The sequence below is a fragment of the Centroberyx gerrardi genome, chromosome 15 (genome assembly GCF_048128805.1).
Source record: "Centroberyx gerrardi isolate f3 chromosome 15, fCenGer3.hap1.cur.20231027, whole genome shotgun sequence".
Classification (NCBI taxonomy): domain Eukaryota; kingdom Metazoa; phylum Chordata; class Actinopteri; order Beryciformes; family Berycidae; genus Centroberyx; species Centroberyx gerrardi.
The window spans coordinates 20,079,617-20,107,477 of record NC_136011.1 but is presented as its reverse complement, the minus strand read 5'-3'; the positions used below and the strand labels follow the sequence as shown (position 1 = coordinate 20,107,477).

Below are 27,861 nucleotides of genomic sequence, written 5' to 3'. Positions count from 1 at the left end.
TGTGTGTGTGTGTGTGTGTGTGTACATGCACGCAAATGTGTCAGCTGTTGTTGTTTGACTTGCCTGTAAAGCCTTTTGTAAACGTGTTTATGCAAATACAGTTAATTACTGTTACAATCATGATTGGACCAATAATTATCGCCTACACAACAAAATGAAAGAAGAGGCAATAGAAAGGAAGGAAGGAAGGAAGCCACATGGAGCAGAATGAAGGAAGGAAGGAAGGAAGGGACAAAATTAAAGAAAAAATGAAGGAAGAAAGGAGGGAGATAGGAAGGAAGGAAGGAAGGAAGGAAGGAAGGGATGGAGGGGAGGAAGATAGAAAGCAAGAAAGGAAGGGAGGGAGGGAGGGAGGGAGGGAGGAAGGAAGGAAAGAAGGAAGGAAGGAAGGAAGAGAGATAGATGGAGGGAGGGAGGAAAAAAGGAAGGAAGGGAGCCACAGGGAGCAGAATGAAGGAAGGAAGGGAGCAGGGAAGGAAAGAAGGAAGGAAGGAAGAAAGGGACAAAATGAAAGAAAAAATGAAGGAAGAAAGGAGGGAGATAGGAAGGAGGGAAGGAAGGAAGGAAGGAACGGAGGGAAGGAACGGAGGGAAGGAAGGGACGAAGGGAAGGAAGGGGGAAGGAAGGAAGGAAGGAAGGAAGGATGGAAGGAAGGAAGGAAGGAAGGAAGGAGGTAGGAAAGAAGGAAGCGAACAAATTCACTTTCACGCCGTCGCCTCTGTCCCGTGTAGGCTCGCACTGCCGCGCGCTAGGTTCGTCAGTGAACTCTGTCTCGCGCAGAGCTGCTCGCTGAGCGCAGGCTTGTCTCTCATTACCGGCTCTTCTTCCACACGGTGAGAATTAACGTAACGGCGGATACACAGCGCATCTCCAGCGACAAGGACCCGCGGGGATCCGAGGCACCGAGTCCACCGACAGGCACGTGAAGGAGCCGGTTCCCTCGCACGCACCTAAAGGCGCAGACAGCCCCATTCCTCACCGAGGACCATGGAGAGCGCAGGGAACAGCACGGGTTTTGATTACCGGAGCCCGTTTCCCAACGTGGGCATGCTTTACAACAACACTTACTGTCGGAACTTTACCGACGGCAGTAACACCACGAGCCTCATAGACGCGCGATGCGACCGGGACCGCGCCGGCAGCCTGGAGGACGACACAGCTCCGGTTATCATAGCGATTGTTATCACCGCTCTCTACTCCATAGTGTGCGTGGTGGGGCTCGTGGGCAACGTGCTGGTCATGTATGTCATTATCAGGTAAGACAGCCAAACCACTCACACAACAGTAACGTGTGGCTCTGTCTCACATTGTGTCATAAATCTACAGATGTATTCAGCATATTGCGCATTATTACGCTTTATACACCAAGGTGGCATCATGAATTGTCTTACTCTGAATTACTATGAGTGGAATACGACTCATAACCTGTTGCTGTGGGTTCTCCTCGTTTCTTGCTTGTGCACGAGGCAGGGGGAGACCATGTGAATGTGGTGTTGACATGGTTGCCAGCTCAGCTGCCGTGCGTAAAATACCTACGATCTCACCTCGCGCCAGGTTGCACCGGCGCGCACAAGGCGCGCATGTGAGGGAATGGGGCTTTGTACTACTGACGGGGAAAGCTGCCGCACGAAAACACGCGCACTAATGGTATTTTGTAATAGTTAATATCCATACAAACCGAGGAATAGATGTATATACACCAGCAGAACTTGCTGATCCTCTCTCTCTCTCTCTCTCTCTCTCTCTCTCTCTCTCTCTCTCATGCACGCACACACACACACACACACACACACACACACACACACACACACCTACACACACACACACACACACACACACATCAATGATCCCTGACAACAGGTTTATGCACACTCCATATTTAATAGGCATAACTAAACACAAGCATACGTTGTTAAACTTTAATGCTTCCTATTGCTTTCTCTTGTCCATGCCAGAAGCCAGAAGTTGCAGTGACGTGATATGATCATAGTAATTTAATGCTTTCTATTGCTTTCACGTGTGTCTGCTAAACAAGAAAATAGTTATGCAATAGGAAGTCCCAAAGTGGTAAAGTGCTTATGTCCTGATGTCACTTCAACTCTTAAACATTTCCTCTGTTTTCCTGGGTATGGCTGCGCTCATTTTCAGTGTTTGCAAATTCCATTAGAATTCTTTTTTTTAACTGCTCTAAAAAAACAAAGTGGCATATAACTGAAGTACTGAGTCAGTGGGACAAGATTGTTCTTTTGTTGTTGCTGCAGACTCAGCTCCAGTAATACTAATTTCATATCAAAAGATGTAATGAAAGCCTGTCAGATAGTCATTATTGGCCTCCATCTTACAGCATGCTACAACAATGACAGCAGCAAAATAAACTGTTCCAATGCTTCTGCCACTGACTGTATAAAGTAACCCATGGTTCTGACGTATGTAGGCCAATTCCATGGATAACTATCACTTCAAATGTAAATAACGTGAACATCTTTTAATGAATATTTCACACTTTTCTCAAACAAACACTCTCAAACGCTCAGGATATCATCACAGGAAAAGCTTTTATTTTCTTTGACAACATTATCTGTCACAAAGGTATAAAGGGATAATACACAGTGAGGTGTGCGCTTATTTAAAAAAAAAAATATTACCAGGTGAATCCAGGTGAGACGTATGATCTCATAATGATTTCACCCATTGAAAATCAACTTTTATCCCTGAAGGAGTGGTTTAAATGAAGGCTAAGACACAGGTTAAGAAAGGAGCCTTGAGAGAACGGAGACATTCATTGTGCAAAAGGGGCTGTAAGTCAATATGAGGAAGGCGGTCGTAATATTTTCTTGGTGTAAGAGGCTGGATCAATCATGGCTAACCCGCCTGCTGTATGTGTGCATGTGTGCATCTGTGGCCTTTCTCATGTGCACAAACTTGATATTGATTGAGAAAACGTACCCACTGCTTTAAGGAAGCGATCAGAACATGCCATGGCATAAACCAAGGGGGGTAAATACACTGGTGTGTTGCTTTGAAACAGAATAATACCCGCTGTGCCTGTGATGTAGGCCTACTGAGCTGCTTTCCACCGCAAGGAGCAGGAGGGAAGAGGAGAAGTGGCTTTTCTGCAAATTAAACCAGAAAGTATGACATTTGGCTCGAATGCTCCCTGGGTGGTGCTAAGTCATTCTAGATGTGGCGCCAGGAGGGGAAAGCAGGGTACAAAAGCGCGAGAGAACGGTGGAGAAAAAGAGAGGTGGAGGAGGATTTAAACAGGTGAGATATTGGATGTGGGCAAAGGATTGAGGAAGAAAGATTGATGGCGGGCAAAAGGGAGAGAGAGGATGAGCGAGGTAAGAAGTGAGGAGAACAGGGGGAAAGGTGGAGGGAGGACAGCAGGCAGAGCAGCACCTCGGGATTACACTTACTCTGCCGGTCTGAGAGAATCGATGAAAAGACTAAACGAGTGGAGGATTTGCTTGATTTAACTTGTCAGGCGCTTCAATAGCTTTAAAAGTGGAAATGCCACTACTTACGCGGAGAAATCAGTCTGTGTAAAAAGGAAGTTTTATGTGAAGGGAGCCCTCTCTCTTTACAGTAGTGCTTACTGGTGGTACAGGACTTTTCGGCTTCACTGTTACCGAGGCAGATGCAACATCAAGCTAATGCTGCTTCGGAAGACCACACCCATCGCCCCCCCTCTGTTTTGAGCGCTGCCCCACATAGCTCCGTTTTGCTGACGAAATACAGGCACCCAAGCTGTACCTCAAATGACTTACGGCAGGTCGCTCCTCTGGCACTTGCATAGCGCTGAAATGAAGTGGGAAAAAAAATTGACAGAGCGAGACAAAGTGAAGTCAAATAAGGCAGACTTCTTTTTTAAAGCTTTTGCCATTTGGAATATAAATTATCTATGTCTGCTGCTATCTGGCAAGTGTAGGGACACTGTTTATGATGTATGAGTTTGCACATCGGTTCTCATTATGTATTCTAAGGTGGTTTGTCAACAAGACTGATGATAGATGGCGGAGGACATTACTTAAGCTTTAGCTGCCTCGTCCTTGGCTGTTTTCGTGGGAACAGATTTAGGACGCCCCACCCTCCCTCTGCCTTCCCTGGATGTTAATGGAACGGGCTCCAGTCCCGATGTTGACAGACAACCAGCGGTGTGTGTGTGTGTGTGCAGGCATGTGTGGCTGTGTGTGAGTTTGTGACCGAGAAAAGTTTTAGGGGTTTCTGCAACTTTTTGAGCTCGGCTAATGAGACTTCAAGGGAATTGAGGGGATGGTAAAGGATGTGTCCCATTCCTCCGAGACCCACAATCCATCAAGGTCATTAACATTCATCAACCTCTCTCTCTCTCTCTCTATTTCTCACTCTGTTTGTCTGTCTGTCTGTCTCTGTGTCTTTCTCTCTTTCTCCCTCAGAGTGTACACCCATTTAGCTAATGACCACCGTGGATATTTACTTGTAAATAGAAAAGTAGTCTTGCACTCTCTGTCCCCACTTTACGGTCAGGACGTGAATGCAATTTTGCTAGATTAAATAGAGACAGCAGTGTGGGTGAGAGATGTTTTTCCCTTTACTGTCTGGATAATGATAACCCTAAGGCCATAAACCATTCTCTCTCTCTCTCTCTCTCCCTCCTTCCCTTCATCTGCTAGCTCCACGCTAACATCCGCGAACTTCTGTGCAAACAAACATGAGCAAATATCTGCACGCTCATCCGGAAAAATCAATTTCGGTTGAACAGAAACCACTGGGTTCCACAGGGAGTATGCAACTGGTGCAGAGTGCTTCCTGTTCCCATGGAAACACTGTGATGCGTTCTGAGTGCGATGTGTGTGCAAAAACCCCCTCAGCCAGCTCTATACCTGGTCGGCCACATTCAGCAGGAAATGTGTTTCTGAAACTTTAGAGGCAATACTTCTCTTTTTTTCCTGAACAACGAAAATATGAACCTGCTGGCCTGTGGCAGAACCGATGTCCCAATCGGACACTAAATCGCTGTTCAAAATGTGTGATCTTGCCCCATTCTGTTGCTCTTTGGTTCATCAAAATTTCCTGAAATTCCATGACCCAGCTCTCTGATATTAAAACAAATTGCATCTGCATCTCTATCCCTGCTGTTTATACGAGAGTCGAACACAATCTGGCTCACAAGACTAATGTCACAGATCCTCGCCTCACTAATGCTGCTCCCTAATGTGTGTCTCTGAGCTCCAGTGTCTCCTTGACGCTGCAATTAGTGCGATCCCAGTTTCAAATAACAAACCTGTGAAGCCTTTCGACACGCTGTTGTCATATGGAGACCAGGGATTAAAAGCCTTCCAAGTGCTTGCATTGATTGCAAGCGATCCAAAAGGCCAAAATGTTTGTGCAGTGAAAACGGTCAGACTAGGTGCTAAAATGCGAGCTCGTATTTTAGAGGGACTACATTTTTATTCACCAGATTCTTTTGTAGCCTAATTAGCAGGAGGTGCGTTGAAGGGGGGATGAAAGGGAATGGCTTTCCCCTCATTAACACAAATTGTGACATGAATTCTCCTCGTGTTGATTGAAACCTTAGAGAAAGCAATACAGCATTTTACCTGTAAAAAAATCTGTAAAAACAAGCCCTCATGATTACTGACTTTATTTTAAAGACTACTTTAATAGCTCAGGCTAGTGAATAGACCCTCGTTACTCAGAGGCTACATGCCCTTCATGTCTATTCGTGTACTTTCTCATGCATGATAGATGTTAGCTTCTACTTTTATATGAATGCACACGTGGCTGTAAGCATGAGTGGCTGTGGCAGCGTCGGATCATCCAACATGTGAATGTGTTTCGGTAGGCAGAGGAACTATAAAGGTAAATTAACTGAACCAACGGCAAACATCTGTGCTTGCAGCAGCTCCGAACCTTTCTACCAACCAAAAATAACATCCATCTATCATCTACCATTCTGCCTTGCATCTCTCTATGTATGTGTGTGTGTGTGTGTGTGTGTGTGTGCGTGTGCACAGGTAAACTAGTACTCCACGCTCGTCATTTCCATCTTTCCCCTCTCCACTGGCTATAAACACTTGAGACCCAGAGCAGTGACCTTGTAACAGCTGTACAGAGCTAAACACACTGCCATTGTGTGCCTGTCCTTCAATGTCGTTAACCAATGACAAATGGAAAGGTCGATAATTGCTGCACGCCTTTTGGTTTTATGCTGCAATTACTTTGTTTGATTTTGGGTACCAACAAACTCACCCGGTGCAAAATGAGTCAAGAAAAATTGATTCAGGGCCTAACCTCCTCCCTCCGCAACAGTAAGGCTTTCAGCTGATTAATGAAGATTCATTGTTTGGATTGTGCTGTTACCAAAAAGCTGCCTGAATTTCAGTGATGACAATTATCATCATCATGAAAGAGTCTGACAGCCCAACTTGGCATTTGTGTGTGTGCGTGAGTGTGTGTGTGTGTGTGTGTGTGTGTAGGAGGGTGCAGAGGGCAGGGAATTCTGGTTGTTTGTCTTGCTGCATGTGTGTATCTCCACACAACAGGTGGTGCAGGGTCTAATTTGTTGTTCGTAAGACAATTATGAATAGAGAGTGAAAAGAGGTAATTAGGGGATTCCTTCTCTGTGTCTCCTTGTGTGTGTGTGTGTGTGTGTGCAGGTGTATGTGTGTGCGTGTGTGTGTGTGTTCATCATCCTGTGAGTAATGAGCTGCTTTGAGCTACTTAACACCGCTGGACAATGGGGCCACTGGCATTGTATGTATTGGAGTAGAGGCCTGCAATAATGTGCGGCGTGGGACTAAATCTTACTGTGTGTTCACATTATGGGCTGAAAAAGCTACAAAGCGGTCTGGTGTACCAAGCTACATTGTGGCCAATGGAGCAGCAAAGTGTCGCCCGGTTCATGGCATCATCAAGTTGGGTGCACTGACTAATAATGTCATACTGTCATAGCTTTGTTTTTGTCTCGTTACCTCCGCCAAGGAGGTTATGTTTTCGGTGCCGTTTGTTTGTTTGTCTGTTTGTTCGTCTGTCAGCAGGATTACGGAAAAACTACTGGCCCGATTTTCATGAAACTTCGTGGAAGGGTGTAGCATGGGCCAAGGAAGAACCCATTAAATTTTGGAGCGGATCCGGATCCAACTCACGAACAAGCAATAATAGCACGAACCTTGGCGGAGGTCTGCGCTCTCCGAGTGCCCTTCTAGTTTTTATTTTATTTGGCCCGGGAACGGGTAGTCTGACAATCAGCTGCGGGATGTTAAATCCTCCTTAAAAGTTTCAGTACCAAGCGCCTGGCAGTTTATGATTGAGGTTATTTTTTTTTACGTTGCCTTATGCATTGTTCTAATTAAATACGGTGCGTACTACTATTGATGCGGGACAAAACTTTTCAAGAGTTTCACCTCTATACTGCAATGCAAGTGCTGTGCATAGTGTAAGTAGGACACAAGGGTCTCAACATGAACAAATGTCCTGTTAAAACCAGCAGAACAAAAGAAAGAAAGAAAGAAAGAAAGAAAGGAAGGAAGGAACATGGAGTGATAGATAATTAATGCCCAATTTTTATTTGGATTAAGGTCATCAGATATGACAGACCTTGGCTGTGGACACATTAACAGTATAAATCACAGTGAAGATAAAAGTTAATCACTTGTCCGATCAATGAAGTGAAAATCACTGCCAGGTATTGTCTAGATAAAAGATTATGACGGCAGATGATGGGAGAGAGAGAGAGAGAGACAGACAGAGAGAGGGAGTGAGTGAAGGACAAAGATTTTGTCTTGTTCTGCACTTGATGATTGATGGCAGCTCTTGGCTCTTTTGTCCATCTGTCAGTTACAAAGTGACTCACACACTTACCCTGCTTCCACTCTTTATAGTCTTTGACAGGTTAAACATCTCTTTATTCTCCAAGACTGGCCTTTCAAAACCTCAGACTGTATCAGAGATTTGTTATAAATATGATTTTGACGAGTCCGTTACTTCCCCCATCCTGCATTGTAACAAATAATATATTTTTTCCTTTCAAACGTGGGTTGAAAGAACATCATTTCCAGGTCATTGTTGCTTTTTTGGCATGAAGAAAAAGCCAAAGATGTTTCTGAGTCAACAAAAACATTTGAACAAGAAGAGGAAGTGATTATGATTGGCCGGGAACTCATTTGAAGTCCAGCTCATTGCAGTTTTAAGGCTGCCGCACCTTTTCAGTGGGATGGAATAATATTGTAGGCTACTAGTGGGTGAAGACTGGGGCCAAGGGCACAAAGAGACACATGGCAGAAGATGTACACTAACAACGGTGTTCCTAAGCAACAAGCTGCTGAAGTCTCTGAAGAGGTCCTGTTCCCATTACCAGCATTACTGAGGGGGAGGGCTTGGCCTAAATTGGTTTCCTCTTCCTTTTCACCATAGCTCTGGAGATGGAAAACCATTACAGAGTCAATCAGAATGAAGTGAATAGTGATTGTCAAACTCATGGGCAAAATAAGATACAGTAGTTGTTGAAGTGAATACTGCTTTGACAAAACATGTGGAGTACATGATTGTGTCATTGTGATTGTTATTGTCATTTTGGTTCCATTTTGGAGTGTTTTGCAAAAAACCCAAGAACATTTCAACTAGTTGAAAGGAGTTGAAATGGCTTTTGATTGTTATGGAGAAATCCACCCTGAAACACTTTAACACTGTTAAAAACAGCTACTGGTGATGTACTTTCCATTTCTATGCTCATTTTGTTGTTTGGTGATGTATTTTTCTTATTCCTATGGTTAACTAACTATGCGGTTCTCCATTTTTGTTCCATCTCTACTCTTGCACATCTGATGCAATTAAGGGCTACACACTCTCATGCTAGCCCTGCTTCTGCTGCTCAACCAATCAGCATTAAGCCCTTAATTGGATCAGGTCTACAAGAGTAGAGCTGGAGCTGGTACTTGAGGACTGGATTAGGAGACAACGGTCTAAAACATCAACAGTGAACGTCAGGTTTTGGTGTCAGTCCCTCAGAATCAAAGAGCAAGAGCCTCACTTTACACCGACGTTCAACAATCATACAGGGAGAAATCCACTGCAGAAGAGGAAGAGCCACCAATTTCTCCACTGACAAAAGCCTCAATAGACCATAATGCAATGCAGCCACAGGACATGTTACATTGCCTAAGGAGTGCGTCTTTCGGTTTTTCTCAACTGAAAAAACTCTTGCTCTCTTGCTCATACTATGCTATCACTATAGCTATAATTGCTTTCTCCACCTACACTACACCTATAGCTGAAGGTAACAAGTTCACGCCCGTTATCTGGGGGGTTGTTGAAAGTAATTCTGGGAAATGTAGGAAATTACTGAAGCAGAAGTAGACAAGGCAGGTTGAGGGAAAGTGGGTACACCAAAAAAGTAGATAACAACACAAGTCCTACTTTTTTGGTGTAGCCACTTTCCCTCATAAGTCCTTGAATGTATTGAATATCAGTGAATATCCAAGGCTGGATTTTTCCTTTAATGAGAGGACAAGGAAGCGGATAGAGAAAGAGGGAAGTGAGGAGTGAGTGTGTGTGTGTGTGTGTGTGTGCGTGCGTGTGTGTGTGTGGGGGGGTCTTGTATGAAGTGTCTACTGATTATTTGTTATCAATTCTTTTTTATAGCCTTTTCATAAACCTTCTTAGTGCTGTGGTCTTTTAAATTGTTTCTTTTTATTCTCATTCCATTTTTATTGTCATTTGTTTTATTCCTGTAAAGCACTTTGTAACTTGTGTTAAGAAAAGTTATTATTATTATTAATATTATAATTCCCAGGCAACTTGTAACCAGTTTGTGTGTGTGTGTGTGTGTGTAAGCGCGTGCACACGCGTGGTAGTGTTGTGTTATGACACCGTTGCCGAAGACTACGGCAACGGTGTTGCTGAGTTTCGATCCCACTGTGTTTGTGTGTGTGTGTGTTCACGGATATTGATCACCCTAAATCAATATGCCACTCAGGCCAGGCAGGAATATTCCAGTATGTCACCCACAGCTGATGATGTACATCTGGGATAAATTCCCTATCGGCTGGCTAGTGGTGGATCTGCGAAGGACACTGGGAAGAGGAGAAATTGCATCACATCTAACTGTTTCCTGGTGTGGGAATGCTTATAGTCCATGAAGACAATTCTCCGCTATATTCCCAACATCACGTAATGTCATTTTTGTTGCTCGCAAACCATGTTGAACATCTGAAATTGTTGAATCCTCGGTAAATAAAAATGAAACGCTTCAGTGGAAGCAAATAAAACCTTTGTAGGAAATGTGTGTGTGAGTTTGTGCATGTATGTGTACGGTATAAGTTCTTGTTTGTGTGTGTCTTTGTGAATATTTCTGAGTGTGTGGTGTGTGTGTGTGTGTGTGTGTGTGTGTGTGTGTGTGTGTGTGTGTATGCATCTATGTGAGCCGTTGAGCATCAAAACCCAGCTTGTGCAGTGTATCTATGAGTCTGTCTGACTCCTCATGTGTCAGTCTGTCTGTCTCTCTGTCTGTCATTCAGTAAGTTACTCAGTCTGTCTATCTGACTTTCGGATTTAGCACTGCTCAGCCTCTCCACTCATCTGCCTTTGTGTGTGTGTGTGTGTGTGTGTGTGTGAGCCGCAGCAGCTGCTCTGTGACAGCTGAGGAAATGTGTGTTGTCAAGCTGAAGGCAAGCAGCTTCAATCAATATCAGGGAGGACTCCTGCCTGAAATGTCTCATAGAGCCTGGTACACCGTCTCAGGTCCACATACACATGAATGCACGAATGTCCTACATGCCGCATGCACTACATACACACACAAACACACACACACACACACACACACACACACGGAGCAGGCTTCAATGGAGCAGGCTTCCACTGTCGGCACACACGCAGCACGTTGCCGGGTCTGAAACGGAGATGGATCGGAGCCACAACTTTGAGATACGCATGGCTTCTATTTTTGGCGGTCTGTTGCGTATTTGAGCCATATAAATGTATATAAATACCAAGATTTTGCTTAGCATAGTCATTTATCACCATGTCAGTAAACAGAATAGATGAAACATAAAACAATGTCACTTAAATAAATGTTGGAGGTGAGGTTATCTATGGGTAGCCGCTGAGAAGCTTCCATTTAGCCCTACACTCTCAAAAAAAAAGTCATATGTAGTTTATATGGTTAATGTTCCTCACAGTACAACTTGACTTGATTATGGAAAAATAAGCAAAACTAGATAATGATGCGTTTACTTACTCATAGGTTCACTTACTCAGACTGCGGCGAAAGAAGAACGGATCTGATGTAGCAGTTTAAAAACAAGTTTAGATGAGAAAATGTCCTGGTCACAAGCCCACTTCTCTACCCTCTGGGCTACTGTTGCGAACTGTGCGCACACACAAACACACACACACACACACACACACACACACACACACACACACACACACACACACATCACATCATGTACACTCATGCACACACACACTCAAATCCCTCTGTTCTTTCATAAGTATTTTGTCAGTGTGGATTTATAGTGTAGATGTTTTGATTTCTCTCTTTTCTCTCTAAGAGTCAAATAAGGAGACAGTAAAGTAAAAACAGGGGAACAAATCAGGAAAGAGAGAGAGAGACAGAAAGAAGGGATGGAGAGGAGGGAGAGGTGAACTCCAACACGTCTCATCAATTTGAACCAGCCGCGATGTGTTAGGTTTATTAATCAGTAAATCATCTCTCTCTCTCTCTCTCTCTCTCTCTCTCTCTCTCTCTCTCTCTCTCTCTCTCTCTCTCTTTCTCAGTTCAGTCTCTCTCTCTCTCTCAGTTCAGTCTCTCTCTCTCTCAGTTCAGTTCAGTTCAATGTGCTTTACTGGCATAAATGTTCAAAGATAACAGTGTTGCCAAAGCTTCCATTACAGTTGGTAATTAACAGTACATAAAAGTAGCAATCACTGTTTTTACTGCGTATCAATGTCTGTGTGTGTGTGTGTGTGTGTGTGTGTGTGTGTGTGTGTGTGTGTCAGTATCTCAGCTCAGTGGGTATCAGTATGTATGTAACATACTGGGAGTGTATATAGATTATTTATTAATTTATATATAACATTATTATTATAAGTTAACGAAAAATAATACAGTAAGAAAACAGTTAAAAGACTCAGATGTCGTCACTCAGTATCCCCTCTCTCTCTCTCTCTCTCTCTCACACACACACACACACACACACACACACGCACGCACAAAGTCTGTTTGTTCTACCTTAATCCAAAAAGTTCATGGTAACAACAGTTTTATCACCTGTTCAGAGTTTCTATGACAACACAGTTTTTCTAATGATGGAGAGGAGAAAGAGCAACGCTTAATGAAGTGGCCTGTTCAGAAAAGGAAGTGCTTTTTACTGTCTGAAAAGTCATTAATCTCTCTCTCTGCCCATCTGTGTCTTTCTGTCTGTCTACTGGGTCTCTATATCTCCAGAGCTGGAGGACGAGAACACATTACCATCCACTCATCACCCCACGTTGTGCTTGGGAAGCTGTGCCAATTCTTTGGTCATTATGTGCTTTTATCACTTAATCTCTTCAGTTCTCTTTTTATTTCTCTTGCTACAGAAAGAGAAGTGAGTGTGCATCGCTTTAGCTGATAACCACTGTGGGTATTTACTTGAAAATGGGAAAAAAAAATATGGTTGCTCTCTTCTCTTCTCTTCTCTTCTCTTCTCTTCTCTTCTCTTCTCTTCTCTTCTCTTCTCTTCTCTTCTCTTCTCTTCCCTTCTCTTCCTTTCTCTCTTTCTTTCTTTCTTTCTTTCTGAATTCTCTTCCTGGCCTTCAAGCCATGTAACTTTGTGCCATTTTTACATTTATGGTCATGCAATGATAATGTGGCCACAAAAATGTCAAAATAGCTGTCTTGGTAAAATTAGACACCTTTTCAAAACTCAGCAGAAATGCTTATACACGCTTTTATCACAAACCAACTGGACTACTGTAACTCTCTTTTTACTGGGCTACCAAAAGATCTACAGATAAATTACAAATTATTCAGAGTGCTGCGGCAAAAATGTTAACAAAAAAAGACAACACATGACTCCAGTACTGGCTACACCACACTGCCTACCTGTGTCTTTTAGAATCAATTTAAAGTCTTTTTAATTGTCTATAAAGCAGTAAATGGCCTTGCACCTTCATACATCAAAGATCGTTTATAATTTTATTTCCCTGCCAGAGCGCTGAGGTCCTCTACTTTTTTTATTAGATGATCTGAAGGTTTTACACAAGAACACTGGTTTGTTTTTACGCCCCTGAACTCCCTAAAAAATCCTCCCACAAGATCTCAGAGTGGCGAGCTCGCTTGATATTTTCAAGAATAAGTTAAAGACGTATTTTTTAAATTCAGGTTATTCTATGTACATAGCTTTTATGTTAATTTGCATCAGCTATTTTACTTAGCTTACATTTAACTTTTTTTAAGTATTTATGTTTAACTTTGGTCTATTTAATTTACTGCTTTTAATTGATTATTACGTGAAGCACTTTGGGCTACAATTTTGTATGAAAGATGCTATGTAAATAAAGTCTATTATTTTTAGTATTAGTATTAGTATTAGTATTAGTATAGTAGTAGTAGCAGTAGTAGCATATCAGGGGCTTTTTCTCTATTTTCTGACTTCCCTTTACTGAAATTACGTCCAAGTGAGTTTCCCAAAAACAAATTTTAATTCACTTCAATTCATGTTGTCCCATAATGGAAATATGCTTTGCAGACAGGGTTAACAATAAAAACACATTATAAAAACGCAATAAGAATGCCATTTGTACCAATTGTCATAATGATAGAAAAGAGAAAACATATTTTATCTAGCAATAAATGCCAATGCCTCCTGCTATTCATTCGATTTTTTACAGCGTCTCTTCTTTTGTGACCTCAGGGTGGGACATATTACAGATATCTGTGCTGTTGTTGTGCTTGTCTCTGGATGGATGACACTGGCTGCAGCCACAATGTAACAGACAAAATGTCTGCTGCTGCTAATATCATCATGTTCTCTGGACACATTGCCAGTCAGTTTTGGCCTTTCACATATAAATCACTATCAGGATCTACCATACTCCTAATGCACCAAGAAAATACCAAACATAATGTCAGCCCTAAGCACCTTAAGGTGATTTTTAACATCTTTACATTTGCTTTAGGGTTTTGAAGGAGAATCATTCCATGGTAAAACCCAGTATGCAGCTGTGCTTTACAATCATCAATCACCTTTGCATCTTTTATCACTCACTCTGCACCTACTGTTCTTGTCACTTGGACATATAACCTTTGCTTATCATACGTTTTACATTAAATAAAGTATATTAATACCTTAAGGTTTAATACACATTTGTGTTATACTTTTAGAAAGCTATTATACCTTCTCTATAAAGTTAAAAAGTGCAGACAAATGTCGCCATCGGTATTGGAATCGCTAACAACCACACACACACACATATATGCCAGGTCAGAAGTACACACACATGTGCACAGTGCACACGTGTGTCCTAATCCATCATGCTCCCCACAGTGTGCATGGACAGTGTTATGGTTGAGGCCAGAGGCTTAAAGATGTCTGTGTGCACATGAACAGTCTCTGTTTTTGCAACCAAGACCTAATAGTTCATCTGCTCCCACTGCTATCTATGAATCAAACACTCAGCCACACAAAAACTGGCAAGCTTTGCAGGCTGATGATGAATTATATAGTTTACTTTGCTGTATACTTGCTTTGTAACACCATGAAAATGAAGCCAAGTCTGTTCCAAACTGTTTACTACAAGTGTATAGGTTTCAGCTTGACCCCATCTGTTGAACTATGGTGACAGGTCTATTGATTCACAACAGGCTCATTCTAAATATAGATAAACAAGGCACATCCTGGTACTTGTAGGGTAGCGCTAACCGGTCGGCCATGTTATCCGTCTCTCTGTCTGTTAGCATTCCAGAGTTATCAGTTCAGATTTTTAGCTGAGCTGCAGAGTAGATTTGTTGTTGTTGTTTAGTTGAGGTCAACCAACAACGAGCGGGCAGGAAATGAACCTCTTGCAGCTGGAAACCTCTTATAAATCCCAATCCAATTACGTTTTTATAAGCCCCTCATTTTTTTTTATCTCACCTGCAAAAATTAATAATTGCATCTCTTCTTTATGGGTTTTTCAATCGTTTTGCTTCTGTGTTTTATCATCCTGCAGCTAATCTAAACTAAATTAAATTACACTTAATCGAGCCAGGTTTGTGCTAACATTCTACTCTAGGGTCTATTGTTATTGTATTACAAGAGAAAGAGGTAGTGAACTCATTATACAGCATCAGCTAATGGGAATGAAGGAATATATAAACGTTAAAAGACACCAACATACCGGACCAAACCTTGAAAAAACATGAAACGCACATGCCAAACGTTATAAAGCGTGAGTACCATCCGGTCTGTAGTTCAAACATTTTTGACCACACAGAAATAAAAACAATTCCTTGTCACTGCCTCATTAAAGCTTGTTCTCCCCATGGAAACATTATGCTAAGTATGTCCCCAAGTCTATGAATATTACAGTAAATGTTCACTTTCAGTACAGAGACATTTCATCATCATTGTGTTCATTATGAGAATCACGCTAGGTAATTGCATCTTCAACCAAAAATGAGATTCTCCTCTGCCTGGTCACGTTGCCATGGTGAGGCACGGTCTTAATATGTGCAAACAGACAGTGATCTTTTAATTGTTTGAAACTGATATTCAGGCGCTTTGAATGCCTTCATGCAGCAGACCGTTCCCCATTAAACGGGGACATGCTGTGTAGGCGGAACCTTGCAGTGACGCTGGTTTCAACTGGACTGTGATATTTGCATTTTCTTTCCCTGCCTCATAGTCCCATGGGTGTTGATGTCCATCACTCCCTCAGTATTAACCGCCCTGGTCCACCTCAAATACACTGCACCTAACAGAATTTCATTAGTATTGGTGTCAGTGGAGAGTTTAAGTGTCTCATGGTGTAAATGCTGTTTCAGGGTGAGGCCTTTCTGCTCTACTTAGTGTTCAGTAGAGACAACACCCTGCAAGGAAGTTATGCACCTTTTGGTGATATGCCACACCCACCACCACACCCCGTTTTGGTCAATCGACATGAACAGTTAATCAGTTCTTCCTTGGCCTATAACCAACCTTCATACCAAGTTTTGTGCAAATCCGTGCCCAACTTTTCGAGATATCCTGCTATCAGATGGACGGACGCGGGAGAAAACATTACCTTCTTGGCGGAGGTAACAAGTATGTGGGAAATATGATGATGTGTGTCATCAAAATTCAAAAGAATCAGCACAAACATTTACACTCTGAGAGGATAAAACATCAGAGTCAGAATGACTTTTTTTGCCAAGTGCAACAGGAATTTTTCTTGGTGATAATGGTGCAGAGACATACCAGCAATGATGATGCTTACACAGGACACACTGACACACATAGTACATGGATAACAGCAGCAAAGGACAGACAGTATAGGCAGTGGGTTACACGTATAGTGTTATGGAACAGCATACCATGAAAAACAGGCCTTTTTAAATCGTGAACTAATTTCTGTTCATAGTCCATACTGCCCACTCTTCCTTTTTTTTCTTTTGATCAGCATTGCAAAGTCCCAAAACAGGAAATCAGTCCCATTCAAAAGGATAATTACCAATTAAATAGCTGCTTCTATGTTCCACTGATCTACAAAACAAAATATGAACAATGGATGAGCTCAGTGGTGAGCCAAGCTAGACGGTATTATCATTTTGTTTTCGTAAACAGTTAGAAGAAGATTATTTTGGGTTTAAAATCCAGCAGAGAACACCAAAGTATTTTACAATTCCCCAACTGTCCTCTCCTGTCTTTAGGCCTTAATTTTCTGTTCATGGAAATGTATTTAACACTCCTTTACTAACATAATTACTTGTGATCTGCATATGTGTCAAATGATCTGGATGTTTGAATAATGCATGTCGAGTGATAATCTGTAAGATTAGCATTCAGCTTCTCTCCCTCTCTCTCTCTCTCTCTCTTTCTGTCGTTCTCCCTCCCTCCACAGGGAGCCCATAATGAGTTTGTAAAATCAGTTTCTTGTCAGAACCGTCTCAGGGATAATTTACCATTATTATCAGATGTGCTTTTCTCATTAAAGGGGAAATAAAGACAGATGAGAATTAGCAGAATTGAGAAAGCATCTAAACCCCTAGGTGGGAGCCACGGCTAATGGATTGACGGAGAGCTATGAATTATACATGATGTCATTGAATCGACTGTTTTGAACGATTCACAGGTCCATTACTGTGCATTTATTTGCCGCTTCTGTGCTCCGGTGATCCAGGAAAGCACGAGTCAAGATAGTTTAGAGGCAGATGGAGCAATTTCTATTGACGAGAGTTGTTTATTCACAGAAGGAGAGGAATAAAGTTTTATCTTCGCAGATGGTCAATTACTCCCTTCTCTCTGTGGCTTCACTCTCGCTCTGACTTTCTCTTTCTCTCACTTAATCTGGTTGATTATCTTATGGTTGTGGCCGCTGTAAAGATATTTATTTGTTGTTTGTTTATTGACGTTTAATGAGGCAATCTTCTTTCCTAATGTTAATATGGAATGAAGGGGGCCTCAAGTATGAAGTTTGTGAGATATGGTCCAGAGGAGATCCACTTGCAGCTGACACTTATGAAATGATTGCTGGCATGAAAATACATTTTACTGAATTTATTAGTTATCTGAAGGTCTTTGCTTACAAGTTTTATAACATTTTAAAGTAATAATATGTGACATTTTAATATATAGTAAATTTGCTGTACTAAACACCCGGTGTCTGGTGGCTCTTTTCCGGGAAAAATCACCTTGCACACAGGAATTGATTTACGTTTCCAGCGGTAGCAACAGCGGTTTGTTTGGAATAAATAGAAGAAGTGGATAGTTAGCATGAGCAACAATAGCCTCCATGCTTGAACAGACAAAGACAAGAGCGCCACCTACAGAAGCTCAAACTTCATCAACAGAAAATCTGAGGAAAAAGACGTCACAGTACTGGACACACTGATTGATTGACAGGTGATCTCTGGAAGTTCAGTGCAAAAACGCTGACTGATTGTCACCAAAAAAAAAAAAAAAGAGAGAGAGAAAATCAAGGATTACCACTACATCGTCTCTATTTTTAAGTATTGCGCAATGAACGCCAGTTAATAACTTGAAATCCCAAATCCCAACAGAAAAATATAACATTTTAGAGTGAAACACAGAATTTAATTTAATTGTCTGTTTCTATATATAGAAACACGTCAGGTTTCACAACAACACGACGCTGGTTAAAAAGGCTAACAATGCCTTGCAGTTGTGCCCTCTGTGCCACGCAATGTAATAAAAACATGTCAACGATAAATGGGTGATCAGTGTGACAGAACCTCAAGGGCACGCATTAGATTAAGGTTGAAAAAAAAAAAAAAAAAAAACCTTGGCAGTCCTGTTAATTTAGATGGGACGAGGCCGCTCGCCCCCCGTACAGCAGGACAGGGGCCTGGTAGGGTTGTAAGCCCCTCCGATACAACACACAGGAGGAACAAGAGCTATTATCTGAAGCCACGTTAATGACAGTCTCACAGTCAATTAGGGGATATTGGAAATTACCACGAGCTGCAGCGCACCGCTCAGTTTCAAAGTGTAGGGTGACAGGTTTTTTTTTTTTTACTGCATCATCAGGTGTGTCGATGATCCCCGTGCAAATAAAACCCTCGAAACAACAGACACACTAAGCTGTCGGTGCTGAAGTTAATCAGAATTTAATGAACTAACTGTCATCTTTGGTTGTTAAGAGGATTTGGGATTATTGAGGAGAGTGCTAAAACAAACAGAAGTGAATTACACCAGTGGTAGAATGACAGTTTGGGTTTAATAATATGAAGGCCCTGTGGGGAGGTGTGTGTGTGTGTGTGTGTGTGTGTGTGTGTTGGGGAGTGTATGTCAGTGGGTGTAATATATTACCATCACTTTTGTGTATCCGTGATATTACCATAACCTTACTATAGGGAAATGTCAAAGCTGTATTTGCGGGAAATAGATGCAGCAACGCTCTCACGATGACTATTGCATTAGAACCCCCCCCCCACCCACCCCCCCCCCCCCCCCCCCCCCCCCCACCCCCGGCCTCAGGAGGTTTTTCGAGGAAGCGGTGGTTTAGGCGGGCAAGAAAAATCACCCTCTCACCCGTCTCACGTTGTTTTTACGGAGTGTGAGTTGATGCCATCAGGGAACAGATACAGATTGCTCACCTGCAAGCTCAGTGGATACAAGAGCTCTTTGGTTCTGCTGTCAATAAAATTACAGTAAAAAGCAAATATATAATGCAGCTGAAGAGATGTCCACCGAGATTTTAGCACTGGAAATTGGATGAATGCGAGTCGGAGACCTGGAGTGTGAATGAATACTTGGCAAGCCCACATGGAATTGGGCTTTTTCTGTATATACATATCAGTATATGTGAAACTGATTGTATATTCTTTTTTTTTCCCAGCATTTCTATGTCCAAGACAAATTTCTCCTCGGGGACTAATAAATTATCTCTCTCTCTCTCTCTCTCTCTCTCTCTCTCTCTCTCTCTCTCTCTCTCTCTCTCTCTCTCTATCTATCTGTCTGTCTGTTTGTTTATCTATCTATCTATATATCTATCTGTCTGTCTCTGTCTATCTGTCTGTCTCTGTCTATCTGTCTGTGTCTGTCTATCTATCTATCTATCTATCTATCTATTGTGCTAGGGAAATTAATTAAATCCTGGGGTCAGAAGAAAATAGACTGATTTACATATCACCTAAATTGAAAAATGTCTTAAAATGAGAATATCTTGAGTGCTAAATTAACAAGGGAAACCTGATAGCTTTTTCACCGGCACAATCATCGTACTCCTGGCAAGTTTAATTATTTGGGTTGACGACTTAATTAACGGATACTGCCGTTCCGCGGATCTGATGAATAGCCTGCAGGCGTATTGACCTCACTGTGGGCCCTGGCTGTGGAGATCCCACCCACATTTAACATTACGAAAAACAAAAATCACCCTCACCAGAATGCCATATATCACTCGTAATAGTCAAACGCTCAGAGACATGGACACACGCTGCAGGCTGTGTCTGAACTTTTCACTCCATTTTCACTCATAAATATATATTACTGTAGGCTAATATATTTTCACGACATTTTTCGCCTGAACATTGTGGAGTCTTTGGGAGGCCACATCGCCCAGAAACGTCTGTCCATCTTAAGCAGCGTCGGATTAAGATCGCTCTCTGTACGTATTTCAGTATTTGGAAGTCGGTCCTTAGGTCTGTGTGTTATGACTTCCAAGATAAATTGATCATTTTAGATGTTTTTGATGTGATTCGGTGATCCGGCTTTATTCTTTGCCGCACCGTGGTGAAGACAGCGAAGGCTAAACATCTTGTCTGTTTGTGTTGACAGCAGCTCTAAACAGCCGGGCCTCTTCATTCTTCTGTTTTTCCATCCACTTCTCCGTTCTAATGGATCCATGCTCTCTCTCTCTCTCTTCTTCTGCAAACACTTCACTATCTATTCTCTTTGAACTACCACTTCCCCTCTTCCTGGCCTTTGTTCTCTCTTAAAGGAAGTGTGTGGGCTATGTGCTATCAAAGGGTTCACCTGTAAATGTGTAAAGTGTACTTTTATGTTCATCAAGGGCTCCATGCAGACTGTGTGAAGAGACGCGATCAAGATTCACACTTTTGAGTTGGTCAGACTTGAGGATTTGGGCCGTGGGTTCGCTTGCACACGGGCTTCTCTTTGCCCTTCGTATCGGTACGCTGGAAAATCAGGCCATGGACTTTTTGCCTTTTCATGCGGCTTTAATTCAGTAATTTCAACAATTTCTTTCAATTCAACAACTTTTGTCTCTGTTTAATTCAATTTTGTTTAAGATAACTGCACATGAAAACTGCATTGGAAACTAGACTTTGGGACATAAATTAGATAAAAAACATAATAAAATATACAAAATCTTTATTGAATTAGGACATTCTGCATTTGTTTTGCTTGTAAGAAGTTATTGAAAGAATTTCTTAGATCAAAAATAAGTTTTATGTCAAAATGACAAATGCTTTCTATTGAAGTCGCTGTCATGCCACACTACAATTGCATTGGTCATTTCATTGAAACTTTGTGCTAACATTTGTTAAGGCCACATCAGCATTACATACCGCATGGCAATTGAATGTTCGTGGAATGCTGTCGTTTCCTATTCCTATAAATCTGTTCTTGTGCACTCAGTGCCCCGATGGCTCCCACAGTTTGACATTTGGAGAGCCAGTAACAAGATGGATTGTGCATTGTGGACATTTTTCTGTGTTTAAGTGATTGTCTGGACAATACATTCTTTGTGACTTAGGACTGCACATTGCCATTAAGAACCAGGACACGTAGCTGAAGACAGAGATCTGAAATATTCCTGATACATCCCTGGAGACTGTTCAGTTCTTCTCGCCTGACGGAAAGGGCACATGTTTCCCGGAGTAACATGGGAGGGATGTCAGCTGCTCAACATAGTTCTGCAAATCATTGTTCAAAAGACAACACACTGATCAAGGTCCTCTCCAAAGCAGAAACACTGGATGCACTGGGCGTGTGTCAAACTCAGCACATTTAAATGATTTCTTGGCACGCTCCCTGTGCTCTGGTAGTGCCGTCTCCTTTATTGATCCCTTAAAAACTCGCCCACTTAAATGGCAGGACACATCTTGATTGCTTAGTTCTGGAGACTCGTCAAATTGCTTTAAATACTGTTCAGAGACCAACCGACAGCGCTGCACAGCCTAATTTATTTCCTTCAAGTTTGTAACTCATTAATTCATATCCTATTTGGTGTTTTTAACCATGCAGATTTCTTGTTTTATATTAGGAGACCAATGGGAGACATATTGTAGGATTTCAGGAGCTTAAATAAAGGAGTGTACAAATTGATTTTAGTCAGAGACTAAATATGTGTATCATAATGTGGACTGGCCTTGATTTACATCACTAAAATGCACATCTTACAGGAGGCTGCAGATCCCCCCATAGCTCCAGGGTTGGAATCAGAGGAGTGGGGCGCGTTTAGGTCAAAACTGGTCTGAATCAATCTTTCACTGCAAAAAACCTCCATCTTAACAAGTCATTAGTCTATTTTTGAGTCCTAAAATCATAATTTTCTTAAAGTAAGTGAAATAATCTGCCAGTGGGGTTCGTTAATTTCACTTGTTTCCAATGCAAATCAACTTGTTCCAGGAATTTTGTAGAATCAAGTGTCATTTTCTTAATAGTAGTGCAGTGATCTGCCTTATTCTATTTCAGCATACTGACACTCATTTCTAGAAAATTCCTGAATCAAGTGAAACTGCATTGGAAACAAGTGGAGTTATCTCACCTCACTGGCAGAATTTTTCTCTTGTTAGATAAAATCTGAATCAGGCCCTAACTGAAGAGTTTCATTTCAAAATGAGATATCTAACATTTCAAACTCACAGCTGAATAGCAATGAACATCAAGTAACTACTCTTTCTCTTCTTCTCTCCCTCCCCCTCCCGCTCCCTCTCTCCAGGTACACCAAAATGAAGACCGCCACCAACATCTACATCTTCAACCTGGCGCTGGCCGACGCCTTGGCCACCAGCACGCTGCCGTTCCAGAGCGTCAACTACCTGATGGGGACTTGGCCGTTCGGGGACGTGCTCTGCAAGATGGTGCTGTCCATCGACTACTACAACATGTTCACCTCCATCTTCACGCTCACCACCATGAGCATCGACCGCTACATCGCCGTGTGCCACCCGGTCAAAGCGCTGGACTTCAGAACGCCGCGCAACGCTAAGATCGTCAACGTCTGCAACTGGATCCTCTCCTCGGCCATCGGGCTGCCTGTCATGTTCATGGCCTCCACCACCGTCACCTACCAGACCCGTAAGCATGTGCACATACACACACACACCGACAGATATTACCACACTGCTGAGTGCTACACCAAACACACAAATGTTATCATGTATGGTGGACATGCATGTGGACCTTACATAAAAACACCTGTAGACTTATTTGACTCATAATTTGTAGAATTTATAGGTATAATTTGACACCTGTGATTTTTCAAAAAATATGTCTATTTTAAAGCAAACACTGGCTCCCCTGGAAACATTTAGAAAACCACAATTTTATTGCCGATCATACACACTACCACTACACTCAAAAAATTAGGACACACCTGATTAAATGTATTATGTTTTTCATTATCTTACAGCCATTTCTAATCTAAAGGCTTATGCTTAAATGCTTGAAATTTGTTTTTTAGACAAATATAAATAGTGAAGTTGATGCCTATGTATGATTTTATTTCCAAAGCCTTTGCCTTTCCATTAAGGCAAGGCGGCTACTTTAAAGAATCTAAAATATAAGATAGTTTTGATTTGTTTTCAGTCACTGCATAATTCCATTTGTGTTATTTCATAGTTTTGATGTCTTTACTGTATTCTAAACTGTGGAAAATAGTAAAAATATAGAAAAATGTGGTGAGTCCAAACTTTTGACTGGTAGTGTATATTTCATCTAACAGATTTAGATGTGAAGAGCAAATTCAAATGGTGGAAGGATAGGCAGTAATCACCCGCTGCTTGTTGAGTAGCAGCTGCTGCATGAAAAACCTGAAAACCTTAACCCAGCGGAGCGTGAAAGGACTACCTTTCTTATGATATCCTTGATACAGTATGAGTTCAACAAGGGCAGGTAAAGACTGTAAGAACAGGCACAGAACAGGAAAAAAAAAAACCCACTTTCGGTTCACCTTCTGCATTTCAGGGTAAAATGGTAATTATGTACTCTAGCAGCTTCCATTAAAGGAGACAGGCTGGGAGAGTCGTTTAAGTTTTTCTGTGTAATTGTGCACAAGAACCGTTTTATGCAGTTAGACAAAATGTTATATACCAGGTGACTGATGCAAATGTCAGCATAGTCAAAGAGCTCACAGGCCTCTCTGGCGGGGCCTGTCTGTATAATTGCAGTGATAATGGAGGGAAAACTGCCAGTGAAATTACTGAGGCATGATTCCTGCACTCCGGGTTTGGAGGAGTGAGAGTAATGAGAGATTCGCTGCTACTGTCATGTCGACACTCTGGGGGAGGCTGGAGCTTAAGCCTAAGTCTTCAGCTCTAAGGTGCAGAGTATATTCAAGCTCTGTTTAGTGTATTTGATAGTAAGCACAGCTGGAAGCTTGATTCATGCAGGACAGCATAAGACAGACATGAAGCTGCGGTATATTTCCTCTGGTGCTTGATGGGAGTGACATGGTGGTGGCAACCTTTGATGGCCAATGCAGCATTATCACATATTAAAATCACCAGAAGGTTCAGAGAGAAAATAAATCCACATTGTATTTTTAGAGTATGGACAGAGAAAAAAAGGACTATGCATAGAAATACTATGTATTGTGTAAAACCAGATTGAAGGCAGATATTTCAGACACAGGAAGCACAAGTGCCATCATCTGGAACTGCTGGTAATTTGAACAGAGGTAGAGGTGTGAAAACAGAGTTGATAAAACACCTAGTCATCGATTTGCTCACGTGCAAGTGTGTGTGTGTGTGTGTGTGTGTGTGTGTCTACGTACACTTGTGTCGCGTGCGTGTGCATGTATTTCTCCCCACCCATACCCAGCCTCTGGCATTATTGATTGCACGCTGATTTTCCCCCACCCACCCTGGTACTGGGAGACCCTGCTGAAGATCTGCGTTTTCATCTTTGCTTTTATAATGCCCGTCCTCATCATCACTGTCTGCTATGGCCTCATGATCCTGCGGCTCAAGAGCGTGCGTATGCTCTCTGGCTCCAAGGTAGGAACAAACTGAAGCTGTTCTTTACAAACCTGAGCTTACACCATGGCCAAAAACAATGCATATTTCATATTTTAGATGCGCCTGAGGCTTTAATCGCTTTCACAACAGTGGCAAATAGGAATATGAAAATACAAGTGTTAGTTACTGTTATATAACCTTGAAAAGCTTGGGTCTACTTGTTAAAAGTGCCCACAGCGTTTACTGAATAAGTGATTGATTCTATCTAACAATAAAATAATGTACTACAGAAGGCAGCCTTGAATAGGCATGTAAACACTGTCCGCTCATTTTAAGAGAAAGTAATTAAGTAAAATTCAATTGAGCCTGAGGTTGTGGCAGATGTTTATTAATGCAATAGATTAACAACGATTTCAAGAACATGGATTGTAACGTTGACGCCAAATACAAAGTCCTATTGTTTTAGATATGATTTGTTCCTACTTCTATCTTCTCCTCCCTCTGATCTCCCTCCATGGCCATTCCCATTCCTCTTCTCTCTCCTCCTCTCACCCTCCTCCCTCCCATCATCCCTCTTCCTCTTCCTCCATCTTCTCCTCATCGCTCCCCTCATCATCTCCTCCTCCTCCTCATCCCCCTCCTTTTCTTGTCTCCATCCACCTCCTCATTCGTACCTCCCCTTTATGCCACTCTCCTTCTCTACCTCCTCTTCCTCTCCTCATCTATACCCAATTCTCTCCACCTTCTCCACCTCCTCCTACCATTCCTTGTCTTCTCCTTAACTTCCACTCCATCCTCCATCCCATCTCCTTCATCCCCTCTCCTCCGCCACCCGCCTTGTCCCCAGGAGAAGGACAGGAACCTGCGGCGGATCACCCGCATGGTCCTGGTGGTGGTGGCCGTCTTCATCGTCTGCTGGACGCCCATCCACATCTTCGTCATCATCAAGGCCCTGGTCACCATCCCCAGCTCGCTGCTGCAGACGGTCACCTGGCACTTCTGCATCGCCCTGGGCTACACCAACAGGTCGGCATACAGCAGTGCATTTACATACAGGTGTACATTGATAATCAACCCCCCCCCCCCCAAAAAAAAAAAAAAAACGTACACACACCAATACAGTCTCATTCAATTTTGTGAAGTGAGCACAAACTCTGAGATGTTGTGGACACAAATTCAGTGAAGATTACAGTCCTCTACGACAAAACGATTATGTGACAGTACCATGATTTGGATTATGTGACAATAACACATCATTTTCACCTGTTTGTCACATGAAAAGGTTAGCTAACAGTTAAGTTTAGGCAAATAAAACAACTTTAGTCAAGGTTACTACTCCTATGAAAAAGAAGTGAAATTCCATTTCAGTCCATTTTTTAACTGTCGCAACTTTGTCTTTAAACCAAGGTGCATGAACTGAAAATAACTAGAAAAGGAAAAAGTTCAGCTACTCTTGGAGGCTGATGGATGCTCTTCAAAAAACTGTAGGCATGTTGCTGAAACGCATTGGTTTTTATTGCATCAATTGATGTTTTTTTGAAAAGCATCCATCAGCCTCCAACAAGAGTAGCTGCATTTTTTATTTTTCTTAAAAAAAAGTCTAGCTCACATGAAAGAGTGAAGCTAATGAATTACACATATGTGTTAGGATAGTAGCTTGTAAGTTGAGTTGTGAAAATGAGATAAGAGTCAGTGTAGAAATGAGAGACAGAAATGCAAGGCACCTTCAAAGCAATACCAGTAGAGTGGTATTGCTTTGAAGGTGCCTTGCATTCACAAACACTGGAATAAAATCAATAAAAAGGTTTTATTCCATGATCTACCAAAATAAATACAGACACAATATGGGAGGAGAATATGACCTGCTGGTGGTTTTTGCCCCCTGCAGCAGTCTGAACCCAGTTCTCTATGCCTTCCTGGATGAGAACTTCAAGCGTTGTTTCCGTGAGTTCTGCACCCCCAGCCCCTCGGTTCTGGAGCTGCAGAATTCGTCCCGCGCCGGAGCCGTTGGCCGCAACGTCCCACATCGCGAACACAACAGTGCACACACAGGGGACAGGACCAATCAACAGGTAGAGGGTGTGTGTGTGTGTGTGTGTGTGTGTGTGTGTGTATGTTTGTGTGTGAGTGCACGCACATGTGTCTGTTTAAATTAAATTTACTACTTAAGAGTACATATCATATAGGATATCAATATCAGGACAATACACTTCAATACAAGCTAACAATTTTCATTATCGGTTAATCTATTGATTATTTTTTATGATCAATCGATTAATCATTTAGTCCATAAAATGTCAAAAATAATGACAAATGCCCATCATAAGTTACCAGAGCCTGATTCTTATAATTGCCTACTTAGTCTGACCAACAGACAAAAAACACCAAAGTATTCATTTTATATTGATACGAAATGGAGAAAAGCAAGCAAATCTTAGTTTGGTATTTTTACTTGATAAATGACTAAAATCAAAATTAGAACTGATTCATTTTCTTCAATCAACTAATCGATTAATCGACTAATTGTTTCAGCACTAATACAAGCAATTGTAAACATTTTAATCTCCATCATAACACGGCTTTCTAATAGAGTGGACCTAATGGGGAATCAAAGCCCACAGTGGCTCTGAAAATCTCTCTCGCTCTCTCTCTCTCTCCCTCTCTCTCTTTCTCTCTCTCTCTCCCCCCTTCTCTCTCTCTCTCTTTCGTTCCCTCTCTCTGCAGGTATGACTAGCCTTGGAGGGGTCGTCGGCGGACTCTCGCTGCTGTGGCGGCGTTGCCAATGACGACCTCAACTCAGAAGTCACGCAGGTCACCACAGGACTCTGACGCACACACACGCAGCCGCACACACACACACACACACACACACACACAAACCAGGATGTGACCAAGACAAGATAACACGCGAACACCATTTCGACGCTGTGTCGCAGGCTGGACTGCAGCCCTGCATCAGGACAGGCAAACCGGCATAACTCCTTACTGCATGGCTATCAATCCCAACACAAGGCTTTTACTGAAATAGCTCAAGTGAAACTAAGTAACTG

General features: G+C 42.1%; 1 protein-coding gene across 1 annotated transcript; it reads left to right on the top strand.

The window, feature by feature from the left end:
* The first annotated feature begins 1,047 nt into the window (after positions 1–1,047).
* oprm1 (opioid receptor, mu 1) lies at positions 1,048–27,597 on the top strand. The gene is made up of 6 exons (XM_071896006.2): positions 1,048–1,256; positions 22,573–22,931; positions 24,675–24,850; positions 25,659–25,837; positions 26,700–26,890; positions 27,536–27,597. The coding sequence occupies exons 1-6, from the start codon at positions 1,048–1,050 to the stop codon at positions 27,595–27,597; spliced, it is 1,176 nt and encodes a 391-aa protein (XP_071752107.1).
* Positions 27,598–27,861: the final 264 nt, after the last annotated feature.